The 23,466-nt window shown below is 38.1% G+C and overlaps 1 protein-coding gene across 3 annotated transcripts; it reads left to right on the top strand.

The window, feature by feature from the left end:
- Positions 1 to 312: 312 nt before the first annotated feature.
- On the top strand, positions 313 to 22,453 carry cwf19l2 (CWF19 like cell cycle control factor 2). Of its 3 annotated transcripts, none has more exons than XM_088428314.1 (19): positions 313 to 410; positions 831 to 911; positions 6,016 to 6,138; positions 7,223 to 7,339; positions 7,472 to 7,591; positions 7,961 to 8,054; positions 8,288 to 8,406; positions 8,564 to 9,017; positions 10,019 to 10,250; positions 11,437 to 11,542; positions 12,142 to 12,243; positions 13,323 to 13,451; positions 14,813 to 14,950; positions 19,449 to 19,661; positions 20,655 to 20,771; positions 20,856 to 21,011; positions 21,100 to 21,180; positions 21,387 to 21,488; positions 21,757 to 22,453. In XM_088428314.1, the coding sequence occupies exons 1-19, from the start codon at positions 318 to 320 to the stop codon at positions 21,895 to 21,897; spliced, it is 2,718 nt and encodes a 905-aa protein (XP_088284440.1). In that variant the 5' UTR covers positions 313 to 317; the 3' UTR covers positions 21,898 to 22,453. The 3 variants fall into 3 exon arrangements, with proteins under 3 accessions (XP_088284440.1, XP_088284439.1, XP_088284438.1); XM_088428313.1 differs by having other exon boundaries at positions 831 to 941; positions 8,291 to 8,406; XM_088428312.1 differs by having other exon boundaries at positions 831 to 941.
- The last annotated feature ends 1,013 nt before the right edge of the window (positions 22,454 to 23,466 follow it).

Below are 23,466 nucleotides of genomic sequence, written 5' to 3'. Positions count from 1 at the left end.
TTAAATGTGTGTTTTTTTTGTTTTGTTTTCATTTCCGCAAACATTTTTATTTTAAGCTTTCATGAGTTTAGTTCCATGTCGTTTTTTTTTCTTTGTTTCTGCGTTTTTTTGTTTGTTTCTTTTTACAAGTTTACATTTGTTTCTTGAGTTTGCTTCATTTTTTTTTTGAAGCGTTTGATTATGGCGTTGGGCACAGTAAAAATACCCCTGCGAGATTGGACAACCCTGTCATAGAAAGACGAGTTTGTTGGGAGGATCCACACACCTCCTTCAACAGACGTAAATATCTTACGACGCTGTACTCATTTACGGTAGTTATGGCGGCGCAAGCGGTTAGTTTTGAGAGCTCGAATAGCATAGCTGAACGAAAGGACAGTAAACGACAAGCACGACAAGAAGTGCTCGAAAGGGTACAGTCTAACAACGTTTTTATTTCTCTCTTTTATAATTTATATATTTGAAACGTAGTTGGACTGTCGTCGGAACGTCGTCTTCTTGCCCTCAAACAAGCTAGCAGTAGGCTAAGTTCTAATGTTGGTGTTACTGATTATAAACAAAACTGTCCAAACACGGATGAAGCTGATAGGACTCGTCGGCTGTGTTTGCCCGATCTTATATGCCTTGTCTGTACGCCGTGTTTACAGTACCCGTTATCCACTAGCTTTCAAGCTGTGATCACAGCACTACCCACACAGAGAACTGATGGTGCTTGTGGTGTCAACGCAGTATCAACTCGGCTCATTTTTGTTTTGCTCAAAAGTCTCTTATGACATTTAATTTTTTAATATTTTTGTAATTGCATCAATCTGTTCTCTTTCCCCATTGATTAGGCCAAGCACCAGTATGAGAGAGAGGAGAGAAGAAAGGAGCTGAAGAGGCAGAGAGGGGAAGACACTTGGATGCTCCCTGAGGTCACTGACAGATTAAAAGAAATACAGGACGTAAGGGACAAGGTTTTCCTATCTGAAATTTTGTAATGAATAACAATTGCTTGCTGAAAAGCAACAATGTGGGGTCCATCGTACGATGATGACTCAAGGTTACAGAGGGCGTGCCGTACTACAATTTTTTATATAGAAATAATTACGGTATGTGGGACTTAACTATTAGGTGACTTTGTTTGTGCTCATAAAAATCAATAGGGTAATATGTTGTTGCAGACCTCTTTACAGTGTACAGTGGCTTAGGAAACTATTTGGCCCCCTTGAGCTTTGTGACCTTTTGCCACATTTCAGGCTTCAAACATAAAGATATAAAACTTTAATTTCTTGTGAAGAATCAACAACAAGTGGGACACAATCATGAGGTGGAACACACTTTATTGGATATTTTAAACTTTTTTAACAAATAAAAAATGAAAAATTGGACGTGCAAAATCATTCAGCCCCTTTACTTTCAGTGCAGCAAACTCTGTCCAGAAGTTCAGTGAGGATCTCTGAATGATTCAATGTTGACCTAAATGACTAACGATGATAAGTGGAATCCACCTGTGTGTAATCACGTCTCTGTATAAATGCACCTGTACTGTGATAGTCTCAGAGGTCTGTTTAAAGCGCAGAGTGCATCATGAAGAACAAGGAACACACCAGGCAGGTCCGAGATACTGTTGTGGAGAAGTTTAAAGCTGGATTTGGATACAAAAAGATTTCCCAAGCTTTAATATTAAAATGGAAGGAGTATCAGACCACTGCAAATCTACCAAGATCTGGCCGCCCCCCGAAACTTTCAGCTCATACAAGGAGAAGACTGATCAGAGATGCAGCCAAGAGGCCCATGATCACTCTGGATGAACTGCAGAGGTCTACAGCTGAGGTGGGAGAATCTGTCCATAGGACAACAATCAGTCGTATACTGCACAAATCTGGCCTTTATGGAAGAGTAGCAAGAAGGAAGCCATTTCTTAATGATATCCATAAAAAGTGTCGTTTAAAGTTTGCCACAAGCCACCTGGGAGACACACCAAACATGTGGAAGAAGGTGCTCTGGTCAGATGAGACCAAAATCGAACTTTTTGGCAATAATGCAAGACGTTATGTTTGGCATAAAAGCAGCACAACTCATCACCCCTCAACACACCATCCCCACTGTCAAACATGGTGGTGGCAGCATCAAGGTTTGGACCTGCTTTTCTTCAGCAGGGACAGGGAAGATGGTTAAAATTGATGGGAAAATGGATGGAGCCAAATACAGGACCATTCTGGAAGGAAAACCTGATGGAGTCCGCAAAAGACCTGAGACTGGGACGGAGATATGTCTTCCAACAAGACAATAATCCAAAACATAAAGCAAAAGCTACAATGGAATGGTTCACCAAAAAACATATCAAGGTGTTAGAATGGCCAAGTTAAAGTCCAGACCTCAATCCATTTGAGAATCTGTGGAAAGAACTGAAAACTGCTGTTCACAAACGCTTTCCATCCAACCTCACTGAGCTTGAGCTGTTTTGCAAGGAGGAATGGGCAAAAATATCGGTTTGAGTTGTTTTGCAAGGAGGAATGGACAAAACTATCGGTTTCTCCATGTGCAAAACTGATAGAGGCATACCCCAAGCGACTTGCAGCTGTAACTGCAGCAAAAGGTGGCGCTACAAAGTATTAACTCAATGGGGCTGAATGATTTTGCACACCCAATTTTTCATTTTTTATTTGTTAAAAAAAGTTTAAAATATCCAATAAAGTGTGTTCCACTTCATGATTATGTCCCACTTGTCGATTCTTCACAAGAAATTACAGTTTTATATCTTTATGTTTGAAGCCTGAAATGTGGCAAAAGGTCACAAAGTTCAAGGGGGCCAAATAATTTTGCAAGCCACTGTACATTGTAAAGAGGTCTGCAACAACATATTACCATATTGATTTTTATGAGCACAAACAAAGTCACCTAATAGTTAAGTCCCACATACCGTAATTATTTCTATATAAAAAATTGTAGTACGGCACGCCCTACAGCAGCAGAATTTATATCGCACATTCAAAAAGTTTTCCGGAACGCCTCAGAAATTTTAACCTTGCTCAAACAAACTGAAATGATAATATGCCAACAATTCTCTCCGGATAAGAAAATGGTTATGCAGTCCACAGAACCACAATTTTGTTAGACAGCCATTGGATCAAATTTGGAAGCATTGCTGCTTGAGTTTTTTTGATGAGTGCGATATTAAAGACTTGATTCTGTCATTAGGCAGTACTATTTGCTGACTGGAGTCAGCCAACTGTTTACGATTAATGTTTTGATGTTAGGGGCATTGATTACCTTTTGTAATCCTGCATAATGCAAATAGTCGGATAATATTCATGTTCTTTCTTAAAAAAAAAAAAAAAAAAAAAAAGCTAATCTATTGGGATACATATTGGCCTAAAGGTCATGTTTTGGTATATGCAAGCACTACAATATGTATCACATCATGACCGACGTATTGTGATACATACTGTATCATGACTGCCTTAACTAACTGTAGGTCAGTGATAAACTACTTTTCAAGTTGCATACAATTTCAGGTTTGAATTCCACTTTGTAGGCCTGTCATTATTGAATATTTTTAGAATTGATTGCTCTGTTGATTATACCATTGATTAAGTAGCTAATATTGTATTTTGCTTTAAAATGTGTTACAAAACCATTTTCGTCGCAATTACTGTTTATGAGCCAAATCTTGTTTATTTGGTATTGCCTAGTTATTAAAAACAGAAAGAATTGCAACAATCAAGCAATTTCACAAGGAAGGGTGATATACCTGCCAAAAGAGATCTAGAAAGAGAGATCTATGACTATTTTATGATTTGATTCTGATTTTTGGGTCTCTTCGATTCAAAACAGTTTTTTTTTTTTTTTAAATGGTTTTTGATTCAAAGCATTCAATTTGATTGTTAAAAATCATTTCTTCTTCAATCTATAGATTTTCAAGTTTTTAGGAGTTTTGTAGTCATATGCATAGTAATGAAATTCTATCTCTTCTGTTCACTTCCTCGAGCAGACTAATAGCAAATAATAAGGTAGGCAATAAAACAAAACAAACAAAAAAACAGTAATAGAGCAACCAGGCAAATAATAATGAACAACTAATAAATGAATAGACTTACAAGTGGAAGAAACTGTATACATATGATGAAGATTTTGCAAAATGTGCATTTAGCAGCTTTCCTGCAGGTGCATTTGTGCATGCAGCAAAGTGACTAGTGATGAGGCAGATTAGTGCGTGCGGGATTTGTTCAGAATCCGGATGGCCTATAAGTAGAAGCGGTTTGCCAGCCTGGCAGTTCTGGCCTCCAGGTTCTTGTAGCGTCTGCCTGATGGCAGCAGTTAAAACAGGTTCTGTTGTGGGTGAGTAAAATTCCTGATGAGGTTGATGTCCTCCTCAGGACCCTGTTGTGGTAAATGTCCTGCAGTGAGGGGATGGCTGCTCCACAGATTCACTGTGAGGTCTTGATCACATGCTGGAGAGCCTTTCTGTCTTTGGCTGTACAGAGACCGTACCAGACTGTGGTGGAGAGGACACTTTGGATTGTACATCTGTTGAAGTTGTCGAGAATCTTTGTTCTCATACCAATTTTCTTCAGTCTCCTCAGAAAGTACAGTCTCTGTTGGGACTTTTTGATGGTCTGTCGAGTGTTGTGGGACCAGGTCAGATCCTGATGTTGGTGCAGAGGAATTTGAAGGCTTTGACCCTCTCCACCTCTGTCCCATTGATAAATATTGGTGGTTTATGCAGCTCCAACTGCCACTGTAGGTCTATGATCAGTTCTTTGGTCTTGTCTGTGTTGAGGTGGAGATTGTTGATGCGACACCAGGCCACAAGGTCTGCCACCTCTTTCCTGTATGCTGTATCACGCACTTCATTGTGATTGGGGTGAGCGCTATGGTACGGTAGTCATTCAGGCAGGTCATGATGCGTTGCTTGGGGACAGGCTTTATGGTGGTGGCCTTGAAGCAGGTGGGGACAGAGGCTTGTACAAGGGACAGCTTAAAGATGTCCACAAACACATCAGCTAGCTCTGACGAGCAAACCCTGAGTGCACGGCAGGGAATGTTATCTGGACTGGCTGCTTTTCGCGGGTTTGTTCGGCTCAGAACCTTGAAAAGTATCTTACTACGTCAGTCTTCTTTGCATGACACAATAACAAAAAGTCTTTTTTTTTTTTAAACTTTTATTGGTTTTGTAAGGTACATGCCTTTTTCAAAAACAACATGTGGCCAACTGCTACTCATTGAAGCTATTTGTATTGTATAGCTTTTATAGTAGAAAATAAGATGAAACACAAAGGGCATCAGTATAATAAAAAAGGTAGATGGTCATTTCACAGGAAATTGCAATACTAAAATATGCGAAAACCTTTTTTCACGTGAAAAACAAATGAAAAAGATTAATATCTCATATGACGTTTATGACAAACATCATAAGAAAATAAACCTTTTGTAGTGAGCAACGATGCAAGTATATATGGAGTATTATCAGTCACAAATGTAACTTTACTCAGACTGGCCATTTTTATTTTCATATTTTTCCAGGGTTTTTTTTTTTTTTAATTATTTTTTTCTCTTTGTAAAGCAGGAGGGTATATAGTGTAGTTTGGCTCTGCTGTCTGAAACATGGAGTTAATTAAACTGCTTGTTTTTCACAACACTGGATGTAAATCTTTGCCTTCAACAAGGACCAGGCCGGTTGAATTTCCTTCATTGTTTGTTTTTGTGCGGCCTGTAGCACAAGTTTGAATTTTCAGAACAGGCTGTGTGCTGACATCATGACATAGTGCGTCTCCTAACTAGTACCAAAGCCGAAATGAAGCGAGTCGATTTCTTTTTATCCATAGTATTGATTTTGGGACATTTTTAATAGGTTCTGAGTTGTAGTAAATGAGTATCCTGATTCTTATGCGAATCACTCTTTTGACGCTGTACTTGCCAAACTTTTTGAAACTAATTCAGTGACTGGTCCGATGTAGTATTTACTTTCAGTTTAGTGATTGAAAATGAAAAACAAGGCGGCCCCAAACATTTTCACTTGCATTTCCCATTCAGGAAACCTCTGTTAAAAGCAAAAAGAAGAAAGAGAAGAAATCTAAAAAGAAGAAGGAGAAGAAAAAGAAGGCTAAGAAGGAAAAGGCGGCAGAAGCAGCAGATGGCTCTAGTGACAGCTCAAATGTGAGTTCATTAAATCATCTGATATCTTACACACGGTAGGTACAGGAATCTCTCTATATTTTATGCTTATATGTTACGACAATAATCCATTCCGCGTTTAGAACCCCAGGTAAAAACATCAAAATTGTACATACATATTAAAAATTGGTACCAGAATAGTATAGTAAGTTCTACGCATATATATAATGTACATGTATACAATCACCAAACATCATAACTAAAAAATCTAGAAAGGATTTATTTAGCGTTGAGTGCTGCTTGTTATGCCCATATTCCCTAATAAGGGTTATCACCAGCATCGTTTCCATAAAAATCATCTTCTTACTTCTCTCTTTAACATCACTAGCAATCTTGGGACCCATGGCTAAGCCTTTCAACTTTGAATTAAGCAGTAAAATGCACTATAAATAGCCTTTTGTAACCACTCACAATCGAACAAAGCTTTACCGTTCTGTCATTTTGAAACAAGTGAGGCCGACCAATAGCAGACCGCCATCTCCATGAGGAGACGCCGACCAATAGCAGACCAGCATTATAGTCATGCGTTGCACGGAAGCAGTTAGATTGCAATAGTAAATAAGAGCAATTACCTAAAAACGCAGATGGAGGCAAAACAACACATACAGCCAACCCGCTGGGGTCATGACCGTTCTTTTTTTTTTTTTTTTGTCGCAAATCTGGGAAAATGTCATAAAGAAAGGATGAAAAAACTCAGTATTCTATATATATATATATATATATATATATATATATATATATATATATATATATATATATATATATATGTGTGTGTGTGTGTGTGTGTGTGTGTGTGTGTGTGTGTGTGTGTGTGTGTGTGTGTGTGTGTGTGTGTGTGTATGTATGTATTTAAAATGATCTATTTTTATATGCGCCAATATATTTGGGATTTTGGCTTTATCCATAACAAGAGCCTCTCAGTGTACTGGGTTGTGCATTTTCTAATCCCATGTAAAAGAAGCAATAGACTTCACATTTTAGTGCATTTAATTGGAGGATTCTTTTCCTGTTTTCATTACAATGTCTAATTTTGTTTTTCTTTCTTCACTCCTGCTTTATTTCTCAGGGGTCAGCTGATGAGTGGGTTGAAGCTGAGCCTCTATCACAGACTACTAAAGCCTGGAAAATTGCAGAGAAGCCAAAGTCTCCAGATATTAATGGTGACTCAACTCAAAATGTCCAGGTATGTTAAGTGTCACTCAATAGTGTCAAGTAAATTTTAACTATTCAGTTAACTATCTGAAGAATTTTTTAGGCTCAGTGTTAGTTTTCCAACCATTGATACTCAACTGAAATATGCATCTCTTTCTTGTAGCGAGATGCGTGGATGACTTTTGACTTTTTGGCAATGAAAACTACATCCACAGCACAGAGGAGAGCTGAGAAAGACCGACAGAAAGAGGAAGAGCGGGCCAAAGCTCAGGCCATTGAACAAGTGTGTATATTGTTTACATTTCTGTACTTTTTTCCTCTCTTGTCTGATGCACAAAAGCTCCTAATGTCATTTGCATAGGAGTATTTACCATGTTCAATCAATCAATACAAAAGGGTTGATTTTAATTTGAGATATGAATTCAACAAGTTTACATTTATGATTTTCATGTCACTGGTGATGTAGCAATTGCCAATTTGGGCCCTTCGTCTGCCTAAAAGACAATTAGACAAAAGCCCCCTGGGGGAGGCTTGTGTTTAATATTTTTCTTACAAAATTTTAAAATAGATATCGGTTTAATTTTTTGTTTGATAGGAAAAGGGACAAGGATTCATGAGTGTTTGTAAACATTGGTTTTGTGCATATGTTTAGGCTGGTTTGCACAAATTAGAACTTAACCCGTACTGGAAGGATGGTGGAACTGGTCTTCCTCCAGAGGAGATGGCCGGTACTGCTGCAAAGAAAGGTAACATGTTAGTCTGGTAGTCTAATATTTTTGTCATAACAAGATAAGAATGCAGAAATTGACCTATATTTTGCTATTATCAATTGTTCTTTGAATGCTCCAGTTCGGCATTATATTTGTTCTCATGGCAGAATCACTACCATCAATGGGGATGAAATGTGTAGGACATATACTTCTCTTTTCAATCTCCTGTACTCATTCTTGAGTTATGTTATTTGTTATCAATTTTCCAGCAGGTTCAGTGGTGAATGATGGCGGTTTGAGCTGGCTGAGGAAAAACTACCAGAGGATGAAGGAGCAGGCTGAGAGAGAGCAGCGAAGCCTGGATGATGTGGTTGCAGACCGATACGGAGTAAGGAATGATGGATGGCACACTTTTACAGTACATATGTGGAAAAGCCAGTAAGATGATTGCAGCTGACAACGCGATGGTCACACACACATGCACAAAAACATTATCTACTAGCAAGGCACAAACACCAACTTTTCATATTTTGTTTATTTTGCAGTCAATGAAAGAATTTCAGCAGCGACTTGCCGAGGCAGAAAAGGCTGTTTATGGACATAAAAGGAGAGAAGGGGACAACATGTTGAAAGGAAGGTGGTTGGAAGAAAAGGAGAGAAGAGAGAGGTGGCGGAGAAAAGAAGATGAGATAGAGAGAGATCACTGGAGGAGACATGAAAGCGACTCCCCACATGCGTCCCATGAGAGATATTCTGAGAGGGGAAGCTATCGAGAAAGAGAGAGCGATCCAGATAGTGAAAGAAACCCAAACAAGGACAAAGGAACATATAGAGACCGGGAAAGGGAGAAGGAAAGAGTTGAAGGGAGAGAGCCAAAAAGAGATAGAGATAGGTCCAGTGTTATATCCTCATCTGAGAAAAAATGGACTCAACGTTCTTCCTCTCTTGGGTCATTGAAAGGCAGCTTTCTTAAACCCTCAGAAGATGAGGACAGCAAAGGTGAGTTGATATATGTTTTTTAAATAGAAGTAACAAGCCCTAATGTGGGTCACATAAAGTTGATAATTTCGAATTAATTAAATTGGTCGTTTCCTGAGTCCTAAGAAAGTCTGATGTCATTAAGTTGACATCAAAGGTCAAAATGGACGCGCCCTTAGAAATGAATGAATTTAGCTGCTTAATCATTATTCAACAAACACAATATTAGTCTTACTAAATTAAATTTAACTTAATTTCGGTCCATTTGTACTTGTTTTAAAATACCGTTTCATACCTTCTCTGATCACCTAATAACCAGCATGTGCATACAGTACTCCCAAAATGCAGGCAAATCACAATAGTGGAATTGTTGGACAGCGGCAACATGAGGACAAAAGTAATAAATGCGCAGATCAGAGGTTTGGGAGGTTCACTGCATCAGAATTACTCCAATGGGAAACATCTTCATTCTTTTTCCGTATTTAATGCTCTGTGCAGCTGTAATGTACTATATTTACACTTTTTAATGGTTGATGTGTTTGCTGTTCTGTAGTTAGGATTCACAGCAGGTGTTATGTGTTTTTTTATTTGCTGTAGGCGTGTTAATTTGATGTGCATTTGAGTTTCACATCAATGCCAGTCATATGACCCTTTTGTTAACGATGCAGTAAAATTAACATTTTTGTTTTCATTGTCGATATTTGTTTTTCTTTTGATGCTGCCATAACCTGGAATCAGTCTGTGTTAGATGAAGGCAAAATTTGAAATTTGAAAAAACTCAGTTATATATTTCTTATACCAAGACCATTTTCATTATTGTATTCTTTCTGTGAACAGTTTGGCGATGGCCTTTTTGTATTCCGGTGCGCACAATTATGATATAAAAAAGACAATTTTGTAATAACATGTTTTTCTAATTTCACATACTTTGTACACATAGTTTTTTGCTTTATTGCTACACACTTAACAACTCTATTTTTCTTGAGAGTTTCAAGATGCTTTTTATTGCATTTTCTGGGCAGCTGCTGAGCGCCCTCCTCCTAGAGCTCGTACCTCCATGGGATTCTTGAAACCTACCTTAGATGATGAAGATGCCGGTCCACAAACAACAAGCATGGTGGCAAGGAAGAATAGCGGTGGTTCTGCCCATGAATGTAATACTTGGGAAAAAGCACAGCAGGAGCAAATACGAAATGCTGCCAAACTACTCCATACACCTTGTGTTGACATAGCTGCTGCAACAACAAAATCCAGGTCAGTTTTCTTCAACAGAAAGAGAAATGTGTTCACTGTTGTTACCTGTTAAATTTTGTAAACAGGATGTGATGGAAAATTGACTCGTTTCATGTTTACAAATAATTGTTGCTGAGTGAATGATCAATAAAGAGGTAAGTGTGAAATCCGATTACACAACCAAATAGCATTCTGGATATACATAACTTTTCTTTAAAGCCTTAAAAATCTGCATCAACTAAACTAGGAAATGGTTTGTGAATAATGCTCTTCAAATAGAAAATATAATTCAGTGTAAGGAACTGCCAAAATATACTGTAAATCCAAAAAATACCCAGCAATCATGAAAGTGGGCACGCATTTGCACTATATGTATAGCAAATCCCATTGCAACTACATTTTTTCACAAATCTTGCCTGCGTTTCATTTACTTGTGTTCTGTTTGAAGGAACCTGCAGGAATTCTTAAAATACCCTGCTGCTCCCCCCCTCATTAATCATCATATTTCTGGAGTAATGGTTGCCTAAAATCAATAGAGAGTTCTGTTGAAAGGAATTCAATGTCTCTGTTTAATGTGCAACATACTCATTGTCATACATAAAGTAATAAACTTTTCCTACTGGGTCATCCTTTAAAAACCCATTTGATTGGGTTCAAAATTGGGACTAAAATTGCACAATAATTATTCCTCAATAAAATCTCAGAAGTTATTTAAAAGAATAGTCTACTTACTTAGCCATTTTCAGCAGTGAAAAGTGAATATTTTGTCTATCATTTGTTGGCCTAAACATACTAAAATATTTATTTATTAATATTTTTAAAATAAATTATTCTCCCTGGTCTACTCTCTGTATGACATTTAGTACCCGCTTTTTTTTTTTTTTTTGCATTATTTTTTTCCATTTGAAAAAATAGATTAATAACTATTCATCCAAACATATCTCAGCTAGCCAGTGTTATAAGATTCCCTGAAATCTTACAGAGTCTTCAGAATAACTGTTATGCATGGCGAAAATTGGTAGGGGACAGCAACGACTGTTGTTACATGGGAGATTTACTAACATTTACGTCCATCCTTCACTTTTATCTTTTATAAGTATTGCCAAATTTAAAATCTTGCAAACACTTTATTTAGTATCTTCTGTACATGTTTTAGGCCACATTGATGCAATTTTATTAAAAGTGTTGTTTTTATGCTTGCTTCAAGTGAGAGTGACAGTGATGCAGAGGAGAACGAGCTTGCTCTTCTCTCGGAGGAAGAGATGAACAAACTGGGTGCCAAGATGGTGAAGGCTGAGATAATGGGTAACACAGTAAGTTGGCAACCTGAATTTTAAAAATAAAATTCATTCTTCATAGCTGAGTATTGTAACATACAAATATTGGCAAAATGACAAAACAAAACTGAAATTCAGCACACTTACAGACAATAGCAACAATTGATCTTTACACTTCACTTTACTTCAGTGTGTCTTCACACATCAGTACATAGATCAGTGTCAGCATCTCTTCGAGAGAGCAACATGGAGCTGTCTCATACAGCACACACTCACTTCCACTGCATACAAATCAAACTGCTTCCTGTGTGTTTAAGAGCTGTGCACAAAAGTATTGATTTTCTGTGGCTGAAGGTACTGATCTGTGGCATGTCTGGCACAGTTATATTCTTCTAAATTAAACCCTTGTACTCTATTTTGTCAAGTCTTGGTCTGTTGTCTTCTTACTTGGTCTTACTTTTTGTTTTATTCTGATTATTTCTTTTTCTTTCTGCGATTAACCGGTGACCAGTTAACTGCGTATATATATTCATCCAAAATCAGATTAAATAGGCTTAATCTCTACTGCCATTCTGACCATAGTAAGGACTAGAAGATGATTGAACAAATAACCAAGTATTCTGTGACTGTTTTAGGCCATGGTTGAGAAGTTAAAGGCCCAGTTGGATGCAGCCCATAAGGCCAAAGAGAGCCAGGCGGCACGAAAGAAGCTCCACGAAACAACAAAATCAAATCAGGTTTGAATACATTGCATTTATTTGTCTGGTGTGACCTGAGGATTTGCGCATCACCATCAAAATATTTTATTTATGTCAGGTTCAACTATTACACATTTGTGAGAAACGAAACACAAAGAAGGAGAGGCATTTATTTCTGCTCATGCATAGGGAGAACGGAGAAGGACTGCATGAATTCAATTTTGCTGCGTTCTGAAGCACTCTTTCTGAAACCTCTCTTCCATGAAGTTTCTGGCCCTAAAAGGGCAAAAGTGCAGCTGGGGGGAAAAGTGTGGCCTGAACACAGTGTATTTGTTCAATTATGTGTGTGCATGTGTCAGTGAAAGATGAGTACAAGTATGGCACAACATTTTATGGAGCAAGACATTCTGCAAGTTATTTTTAATCAAAAGTAAAGTGACATCTGTCTGTAGTTTGAGCTTGGCCAACCTTCTCACAGCAAAGCATTTCTTCATTGCAAGCAGTCATATTGATCGTAGCAAATTTATAATCACTATATTTAAGATGATTTCAACAATGAATCATTTTTTTTCAGGTTTTAGGAAGGAGCATAACAAACAAATGTACAGTATGGTTAAATGATCAGAACTTGTTTGGATGCCCAGATGTGATCACATCATCGGATTTTGTGATTTTCAGTTAATCAGGCATCAAGGCAAAAAGATATGTTGTCTTCCTTTTCTGAATATTTAAAGGGCAGAAAGTGACCACACAATGGTTTTATGCTAATTTTATGCTAAATACCCATGAAGCATTTCAATACAACAAGAAAATGACTTAGGTGATGGATTGCTCTTGAGCTGGACTTGTTGGAGGTCTTCCAAATCTTTTTTGTTACGGAAGCTTCTTGGCTCATCTTCAAGCTTTGCAGGTCTGACTCAAGTTCAAATTCACAGTCTAGCCCAAATGTGTGCAGTCTCGCAAGGTGAGGGATGAATGATGTTACAAAGTACAATCTGAGTACTTCTTTAACATTTGTTAACTCTCAATCTGAGTACTTCTTTAACATTTGTTAACTCTTAGAGAAATTATTTCAGACATAAAAACCATTTCAAAATGATCTTTTCTGGGTTTTTAAGATGTCGGGATCCTCAACTGAAGACAGAGAGGTCCTACTATTTAGAACTGATCACTCTGGTCAGGCCTGGCCTGTCAAGCCCCTATCAGGACCTCAGGAGCCCCGCGGAGGACGTCGGAAGAAAAAGACGGTAAGGAACGCGCAACAGAACAAAAAAGAAAAAGTGATTGCTACCAAATAAGGAATATGGTTTTATATCCTCTGTTACCTTTTTGATTGTAAATGTGAGGTTTGTATGTTTGTTTTAGGAGGTAAAAAAAATTACCTCCTAAAAACCCCATTGGATTTTTTTTTTTTTTTTGTGGTTTGTATTTTTAATACGCCTGTTTTTAATGACTCCTGCCCCTTTATTATCGGAAGAAATGATGGTTATTTACTGTGTATATTATTCTTCAACCAAACCTAGAGATGCACTGGATTTTCTGGCCACCAAGAATTTTCTGGCCACCCCCAAAATTTTCGGTGTTGGTTGCTAGGCAACTATTATAGGCATTTCAGCACGCATTTCAGAGAGCACTGCCAAGCTTCTGCTTCTTTCCCTGGACTATGCAGGAGACAAAAAAGGAATACACAACAAGATTACTTCACGAGGTGCTGCGAATGCCAACCTTAAAATAAATGCACCAAATAATACATGGATGACAAAGGAAGGCTTATCTTGGCTGTAGACGTAGAAGGCTTTTGTTTTGAAGTTAGCCTTCGTAGCTGTGGTTGCGAAGTGGCTAAATTCCTGGCAACTTTTTTTTTTTTTTTTAAGTCATCATTATTGACATCACATCATAGAGCTACCAGCATCAACCCGCTGCCATAAAAAAAACACAATTGCTGATTAAGGATATTTCAAGCGCAGACAGAAATAAAGGCTGTCAACGCATTAAACATTAATAACTGCAAATATTTAAATAATTTGGTCTTTCTAGCAATTTGTAAAAGCTGAAGAATTATGTGGTTTTATTTTATTTTGGTCAATTATTTACAGACCTGTGCAGGACTGCGTGTGATGTTACAGTCATTTCCTGAAGATGATTGGCTGCCGTGGGGAGATGTGCCAAGAAAGTTTAATTAATTTTTTTCTATTAGTATTTTGTTTTTTTTTATTATTTTTGTTTTTTTGGTTTTGTCCAAATATATTAATTTCTATCCAAATAAAGGCAAAACGAATACTGTTTTGCACTATTGTAATTAAACTTATGAAGTGTGTATTAAGTATTTAAATGAAATACTATCTCAGATTTTATTATATTATTTTGCAATTGGACAATATATTTCGGCTAAATCTTGACTCTAGAGGAAGCTTTGTAATGATATGGATTGAATTCAGTATTCAATTTGACAAAAAAACGTAGTAGTTTCTGCTGTTCCTCATGAGGGAGCTGGTTTCATCAAAACTTGGTCTTTTTTGTTCCCACATTCATTGTTGAAGTACTGTATGAGTGTTAACATGCCGCCTGTGATATTAACTTGTGTTTGGCACGCACAAACTATGTCCAGATCGAGACACACGTTGATGGGCAGCGGGTGAGGTACTTCCAGGATGACGACAGTGTAAGTCTTAAAGAAATGGTCAGGAGGGAGAAGACGAGCACAGCACAGGATCAGAACGCCCTCTACTCTCGAATGGCTGCCAAGGTAAGAAAGCGCTTTCATTACAAAGGTGCAGTGTTTAACACGGTCCAGCAAAAGCAGCGACCTTGAGGGAGCTTTGTGAACACTGGACAAACAAAAATAATTGAAAAAGTAGTGTGGCATATTTAAGATAAGATTAGTTTTTTCCCAAAGTAAAAACTAGGCGCGGGCAAGTCCCAATACCAATTCTTTGTGCTAATACCAGGTTCCTGCCACCTGCTTTTGACCTGTTCTATGACTGGAAGCCAGAAAATTGAAGAATAGAAAATTTACTTTAATTTCTTGCAGTATTAAGTAACCTCGCTCTACCGCAATATAAATGTCTGTCTTTAAAGGGCCCGCGTTATGACGATAGGCCTCGTACCACCTATACAAAGCCAGCACAAGCGTAAATACACACCTAATCTGAAGAGATGTTCATGTATTTATTTTAGTTTTGAGTCTGGGTTTGGGAGACATTTTGCACCAAGTTGGCCAAGTAAGCAGCGATGTTTCGTTTATTAGTTACAAAGTTTTATTGTAGAAAATGTCCAAGTTGAAAAAATTTGTGTTAGGGAGCACACAGCTGGACAATTAACGTTGTAGAGCACAATTCACCTGTGGGCGGAACTGTTGTTATGGGATGTGGTTTCCTGAGGGGACCAATTTAATAGAAGAAACGGCTGATACTGTGTGTGCTTTCTTGACACGTCTTTTGCTTTTGTAGCAAATCTGGTTCATTTCAATGTCAGTAAAACACCTCTTTTTGGCTTCTTTGTTCATTCTGCCTCTGATTCCCATTACTGATCGCTCCAACGTTAGCTTGCTTGTTATTTTATCGTGGCAGTCAGCTTTAGAAGGACGTCATGAAGGAGGTCACACACTGAGAGGTGGGGTTTGAATGAATGAGGCATTTCACTATGGTCAGAAATCCAGGCACCAAAAAAACTCATATTTCATAAGAAATAAGAATTGCTATGCACCTAACCCTAACCCAATCCCACCATTTATATTCATATAATTGTGGAAAGCTTATAATACCATGATATAGGCCATTTAAAATACGCTCTCATTGTTTTTGGGGGAAATTTAATGTATCAAAAGTACTAGTTGTATCAGTATCAGCAACTACTGAAGAATTGAGTGCTCGTACTGGTATCAGTCTGAAAACCTAATCATTTGTGATTGGAAAGTACAGACACGGACTTTTGCTATCCCGGTAGATACCTTGCCTTATTTCAAGGTATTGATATCACGATGCTAGTCAATACTAATAGTGGCTGTTCTGCTGAAGCAGTCTTATGATCACAAACTAGAGATTACAAATTAGAAGAAAAGAAAATTGGGATTAGAGATTACAAATTAGAAGAAAAGAAAATTGGGATAAATTTCATGAAATAAAAAAAACAACCTAAATGTAATATGTGGGTCTTTAATTTTATTTGGGGGGGTTACATTACAAAAGTATTACTGATACCAATACTCTGTATCAGTGACCACTCAAGGGTTTAGTACTCATACGGGTAAAGTAGTACTGAACATCCCAGTGAAGACTATTGTTCACTTATTAAAACGGATCATAGATCTATTTTGATGATCTACTATTATCTATTGTATTATCTTTTATTAAATATAAGTTTTCATTGAATTGATTACATTTGATAATTCTAGTTGGAGTTCAACCTAATGGAGATTTTCTGTCCTCAAAAGGCTTGTCACACTGGTGCTTCTTGTCTTTTTTTTTTTTTTTTTCTGTCCTGTAGTCGAGAAATTAGGGTGCCTGGGCTCCATGGTCAAAGTCTAGAACCTTGCATGTTTTGGCTCAAGGAAGGTCTCAGAAATATTAATTTCACAAGCAGGCACGTAAAAATATAAACACATCCTGCACCGACAAAATTGTGACACTAAAATTATTCCCACAGTTACCGTGGGAGGGCTTCGATAAATATAGATTTCTGTTTGGGGGTGAAAATCAGTGTTGTTCCAACGATTCTTCTCCAGCTCTCCATCACACCATTTGTTCCACACACTTTCTTTTGCTCTTCATTTAATTAGCAAGATATGCTTTGTTTATCCATTTCCTTTGAAATCTCTCCTCTTGTAGTTCCCCCAAACGTATTGAATTAAAAAAAAAAAAAAAACAATCATACCGTAGTTGAAATTACTGTATGTCAGTTTATCAAAGGAGAACTGACATTACAAGAAAGTCATTCAAATACAATACTAAAATATGCAGCCGTGTGCCTTTATGTAATCTTTTATAGTTTGTTTTCATCTTACCTTAAAGCAGGGGTGTCCAAACCTCTTGCAAAGGGGGCCAGATTTGGTGTGTTAAAAATGTAGGGGGGCCAACCTTGGCGGGCATTCCTTACATATAACAGCAATTGATTTAGATCAGTGGTTCTTAACCTTGTTGGAGGCACCGAACCCCACCAGTTTCATATGCTCATTCACCGAACCCTTCTTTAGTAAAAAAATAAAATATGATGTTTTTTACTGGTGCACGAAATGAATTGTGCATTGATACAGTATCACCTTGTTCAAATAACAAAACCAACACAGTGCATGGTAGGCAATCTCAGAGCAGGACGCTTTCAATGACTGTGCCCACTAGCTGCAGACTAGACTGAGGGGTGGACCTCTGCGTTCCACCGAACCCCCGAGACCGACTCACCGAACCCCTAGGGTTCGATCGAACCCAGGTTAAGAACCACTGATTTAGATACATTTCAGCGGGCCGTTCTGTGTTTAACATTCGCATTTTTATTTTCATTTCAGCTATCTTAAGCATGTGTTTTGGTTAATTTGAAACATGCATATAAAAATTGAATAGACATTAAATATTGAAATTGACTATTCACTTAACTTCACTTTTTTTAACACTAACGTTTTTGTAACAGTTGAACGTAAGTAATTGTACTCTTGGGTGCAAATTACATTTGAAACAGAAAAAAATCTCACCATGTCAGTTTAATATTTATAGAATTTTAAACACAATAACAGAGAAATGAACAAGTAATAGTCATATCAACAAGTGCAAGACTCATTTAAAATAAGGTCTGGCTCTATGGCAGTAGTATGGATGCGCAAGATGTCTTGTAAGAGAGAGAGTCCGATAGCCGTGCTCTCACGCGGCTCTTATTTAAGTTCATAACCGAGAATATCTTCTCACAGGAATACGTCGACCCGAACAAGCTTAGCATTTTCTTACCAAATGCTCGAATCTCTCGGAACTTGTCCTTATCCAGCTGTCGGTAAAAGTTGACGAGAGAAAGCTGCAGCCGCTGACCGCGGCTCTCTGCGTCGCACTGCAGCGCAACTTTCCTCCTTTTGTTGTCGCCATTTTAGAAAAGTAGGGGCTCATACAGTCAATTACTCAAATACTCATTTGTTGTTCCTAACTGAGCCTATAGATAGCAGCATTTAGCACATGCAGGTAACAAGTGCTGCTGCCCAATGTATTATTTCTCCATGTGGGCCAGGCGTTATTGATTTTATGACACAGGCCTCGAGCCGGATGGAAATTTTCCACGAGCCGCATTTGGCCCCCGGGCCGGACTTTGGACATGTCTGCCTTAAAGGAACAGCTTCAAAATAGTTATGATGATACACTGGCATATAAATGGGAGAGTAGTACCTTTGTGATTGCCATGGCAACACCAGATCACTTACTTTAAAGCTTTACAATAAGGGTTGATCTTTTACAAATTGCTTTTGTGCCACTTTCCCTGTGGTACTGTTCAAAGTTTTGTTCAATATGTGAACCTTGCTTTATTTTGTACTATAAAAATTTACTTTTTTGAATTGGCCTGAACCTAGGTCAATGCAGTTTTGTATTTGCCACAGTAATTAGTTTAATGTTTGAAACCACAATTGGTTACCATCGATGCATTTATTTTCATGTCAGATACAACCATTCACCGTCACTGGTACATTTGGAGGGTGATATATGCTTGGCAACCTAAATAATCCATGTGAATGCAATTTTATTCACAATTTCAGCATGTTTTAAGCATGGGGAGGGGTAAACACCCACACTCACACACCTTCCCACAATGTCACTTAACTAATCCAACTTTCAGTCTCAGTCACTCCCTCACTTAGTCACATACACACACTTGAGCTGTGCTCGCCCCTTTGTCCGTCTCTCTCTGGCTGTCTCTCTATCTCTGTCTCTCTCGCTCTCTCTCTGTCTCCCGCTTGCTCTTTCGTTCACTCTCTCTGCAATCTGTTGCCTAGTTACTATGGTAACAAGTTTGAAACGTAGCGCCTGAGTAGATACTTCATGTCCTGCAAGTTGCTGTTCATACAGTAGACAAGTACACAGACACACGCGCCAACATTGCGTCAGGCCCTACTAACAGTGAGGTTATCATCAAAGGGTCAATTATCATCTGTTGAAATATCCTGAAAATAATATACAGAAGTAAATTCAGTATTAGTAACATCTATATCTTCTACCACATGCATCCCCCTGTGATGTTCTCCACGACCTTTCTTTGTCTTCCGATGGACCCTCCAGATGATGGGGAAGACGGACGGTGACAACTACACTCTGGATGATATGTTTGTGTCAAGTGCGGCGCAAAAAGAGGGCGAAGGTCAGGAGGAGGAGAGACTGAGAAACCGAGCTACTGAGGAGAGTCGGAGGCTGGCGACCTCCATGGAGAAATGCCGTCACTGTTTCAGCAGCCAGGAGCTCACAAAACACCTCATAGTGGCCATAGGGAGCAAGGTAATCATTTTTGAATGTAATGTGTTCATTCCCCAAAATTCATCATGGCAATAATTAAGAACATAGATATCCAATGAAAGCACTGACAAAAGTGGTGGCATTGTCTTTCCCCCAAGAGACACTGGCAGAAGAATCAAGGGAGATAACACATATGTGTAGTGCATATAAAAATATACAATATTATAATTTGAGATGCACCTGTACATTTAAATATCTTCACAGCAGAGTAGTGGTTAGTAGTTTTGCCTCAGAGGTAAGGGGTTTTGATTTCCCAAGAACATGGCATCATCAGCTATAGGAATCATCAGCTACATCCATTCAAGCATCCCACACAACTTTTACGGGCAGCAATATTCTGCTCAGTACAAAGCAATCAAGCAAGATTTCAGAATACAAAAAGAATAGTTATCTCATACTATCAAAAATGGCAATACAACAACCTTCAAATAATTATTTACTCACTGTGGATTAATTAAAACTGTGTATTTAGACAAATTTAGGCAAATGTTCATTCCTAATAAAAAAAACAATTAAAAAATAACTTACTTATATACTTTTATGATGTACAATGTATGTTAGTGTGAGAACAAAAACCAGCTTTTTTCAGTTTTGATCAGTTTCCTATTTTGTCCATGTCTCTATTGGTCATTCTTCATATGAGTATTTTTACACATTTTTGACCTGTCATTGTGTGTTTTTTAATTTTTTAAATTAATTTTTAATTTTTTATTATTTTTATTTGATGCAACGTGCTCAACAAAAATGCCTTTTTTGTGTTTTATTTTTTTGAAATGTGATGGCTTTAAAAATGCAAGGTCTAAGCCTGTAAGACGTTTAATGACTTGAATGACACACTTTACACCAAATGTCTGGATATGATACCACTGTTTTCGATAAATAATGCAACAGGAATATGTTGGTGAACCACACACACAACCAGTGTTTTTACAAACTCACTGTCTTTTTGTATGTGTGTTGTGTTGTGTACTTCAGGTCTACCTAAGTCTACCTGCAGGAGTGTCCATGACAGAAGGCCACTGTCTCATTTGTCCCCTCCAACATCACTGCTCTTCCACCACTTTGGATGAGGATGTCTGGTCAGAGATACAGGTTGACCAATCAGTTGCCTAGTTTACAAACCAATCTCTTGTACATAAACCTGAGTCCACTTCCTTCCTGATTTGTGGTTTGCAGCTGTTCAGACGCAGCTTAGTGCGCATGTTTGAGTCCCAGGATCTGGACTGCGTGTTCATTGAAACACACATGAACCCACGCAAGAGACACCACATGGTCCTGGAGTGTATCCCACTTCCCCGGGAACTGGGTGATATGGCACCTATATACTTCAAGGTATGTATGTTTGTCTTTGTGTCATTTTGGCCAAATAACAATTGGATGTCCTCTAAAGGGCAGTGAATCAAATGTGTCTGCCCCCTAGAAAGCAATTATGGAGTGTGACGAGGAATGGGCCATGAACAAGAAGGTCATTGACCTTTCTTCAAAAGACATCCGCAAAGCTGTACGTTTTTTTTTTTTTTTTTTAACCTGTTTGTCTTAACAGTCCCTTAAGTATCGTTTTGAACCTAAATGCAATTTTAGGTAGAGCAACAGACCAATTTCTTCGCTTTGTGCTTGATGTCTTTTTTTCGTCTCCTTTCTTTCTTTTTATTCATTGTCCTCAGTCATGAAATGCTTTACGCCTGGTTAATTGTTTGTGTGCTGCAGGTTCCCCGAGGGCTGCCTTACTTTGCTGTCGACTTTGGACTCCAGGGAGGGTTTGCTCATGTAATTGAAAATGAACAGAAGTTCCCACCTTACTTTGGAAAGGTCAGTTTATGCATTAACACATCCACGCTTGTTCTTTTTGTTCTTATTAGATACAAAGTTGAGAATATCAATCTTCCCTTCCACTTTTCCACCTTTTTCCCCCTTGCAGTTACAACAAACCACTTGCAAAACAGATTAGATTGGGAGTTTAAAATTGTCACAATGTTTAAAATTGTTTCTAGAATTTGGGTGAAACAAAAATGATGTTATCCTTCCTGCACTTGAAAAGAAACTGTTTCAATTTGATGAACTTGTCCTGTCATCACAGGAAGTGGTTGGAGGTATGATGGATTTGGAGCCGAGGATTTGGAGGAAATTCATACGTGAGAATTTTGACGATCAGAGGAAAAAGGTCCTGCAATTTTCCCAATGGTGGAAACAGTACGATTGCACCAAGAGTGAGGCATAGCGGGACAAGCATATGCGTGCACGTGTTCACACACATGCGCGCGCACACATAAGCACACACACAACCGCTGTGGGGTAAACCTTTGGTGCATCATGTGCAGACACTGTCACCAACTGTACATAAACTTAGACCAGGGCTGTCTAAACTCTGTCCTTGAGGTCTGAATGTCATGCATGTTTCTTTCCTCGACACACCTGATTCAAATGATCAGGATCGTTATCAGGTTTCTGCTGATCTTGCTGACGAGCTGATCATTTGAATTGGGTGTGTCGGGGGAAGAAACCTGGAAAACATGCAGGACACCAGCCCTGGAGATCCGGATTTGGAAACCCATGACTTAGACTACATGATATGATTTTTTTTTTTTTTTTAAACTGGAATATACATGAACAGATAAAATGACTGCTTCATTCTCAGCAGTGCAAATCTACTTTTGAATTAAATTTACTGTTGTTGTATTTTTCCTTATTTTTACAGAAAAAATATTCTTATTGCCATTGTAATGTTTTTAATACAAGTTCCATATTCAACAAATACATATAAATCATCAAAATAATTTGTGTGAAGGTTTTAATTTGCCTTTCTCTATTATAATGATTGAGCATCTGTAATTATTGGTTAAATGGCATATAGTATTTTGATTGAAACAGGCCTAGGCCCCTGTTATTTTACCTTGAAATTTCATTGTTCATCTGGCCTCACAATCATGTGCAGCTGTCACTTAATTGTAGGAGGCTGCAGTGTCATGACAGCCTTCCGGCGAAGAGGCTCACCACAGCCTCCCAACCCTCACACACAGTCATCTCTTTTTACAAGCAATCAGCCACCTTGCCCCGAATGTGTCCTCATCATTTCTCTCGAACAGGATACTATTGCCACTTTGATTAGCTCATCACTGCAGTCAGCGCCCATTGCATTGCAGATCATTTTTGCGGCAATGTGCAGCTTTGCATTTGAAAGTTATCCTTTTGTTATTTAAAGTTACATATTGTCTCTTTGGATGTGACTCTTTGCTTCACATTTGAAGCTCTTGCATTGACAGAGGGCATTGCCCCATTGTTGAGTTTTGCTTGGGTTGATAGCCAGGCACGCAATGTGCGGGGGTCTGGAAATTTCTTTCATCTGGCCTGTTGCACACCAAAGTGATGGGGCTGATCACAATTGAAGTGAACCAATGCAAAAATAATTACAGTTGGCAACTCTTTGCTGGAAAACAATGTAGCCCAGCAAATGTACTGGCTTTTTGAGGCACACTGTACCAGTGGTTCTCAAATCGGGATACGTGAGAGCACTTCAAGGGGTACGTAAGCTTTTCACAAGGTTTCTATAAGTATCTGCAAATCTAGTTTAACACTTTTAATAGCATGACAGGAACACTACATTTTTCATATTAAAAGCAAACTCATCGGAACATGAATTAAACATGAATTAAATGAGTTACCTCACTAAATCCCAAAGACATATTTTTACATTTGCGTCCAGATATTCATTCTCATGTACTTATTCATATTTTCCATAATATTTTTTGTCTTTGTCTCAAGAAAAATCTAAAAATGACTGATACTAAAT

The sequence above is a fragment of the Hippichthys cyanospilos genome, chromosome 11, assembly GCF_059441005.1.
Source record: "Hippichthys cyanospilos isolate Australia breed blue-spotted pipefish chromosome 11, RoL_Hcya_1.0, whole genome shotgun sequence".
Classification (NCBI taxonomy): Eukaryota; Metazoa; Chordata; class Actinopteri; order Syngnathiformes; family Syngnathidae; genus Hippichthys; species Hippichthys cyanospilos.
The sequence above is the reverse complement of the archived record's forward strand: the minus strand, read 5'-3'. Positions and strand labels throughout refer to the sequence as shown.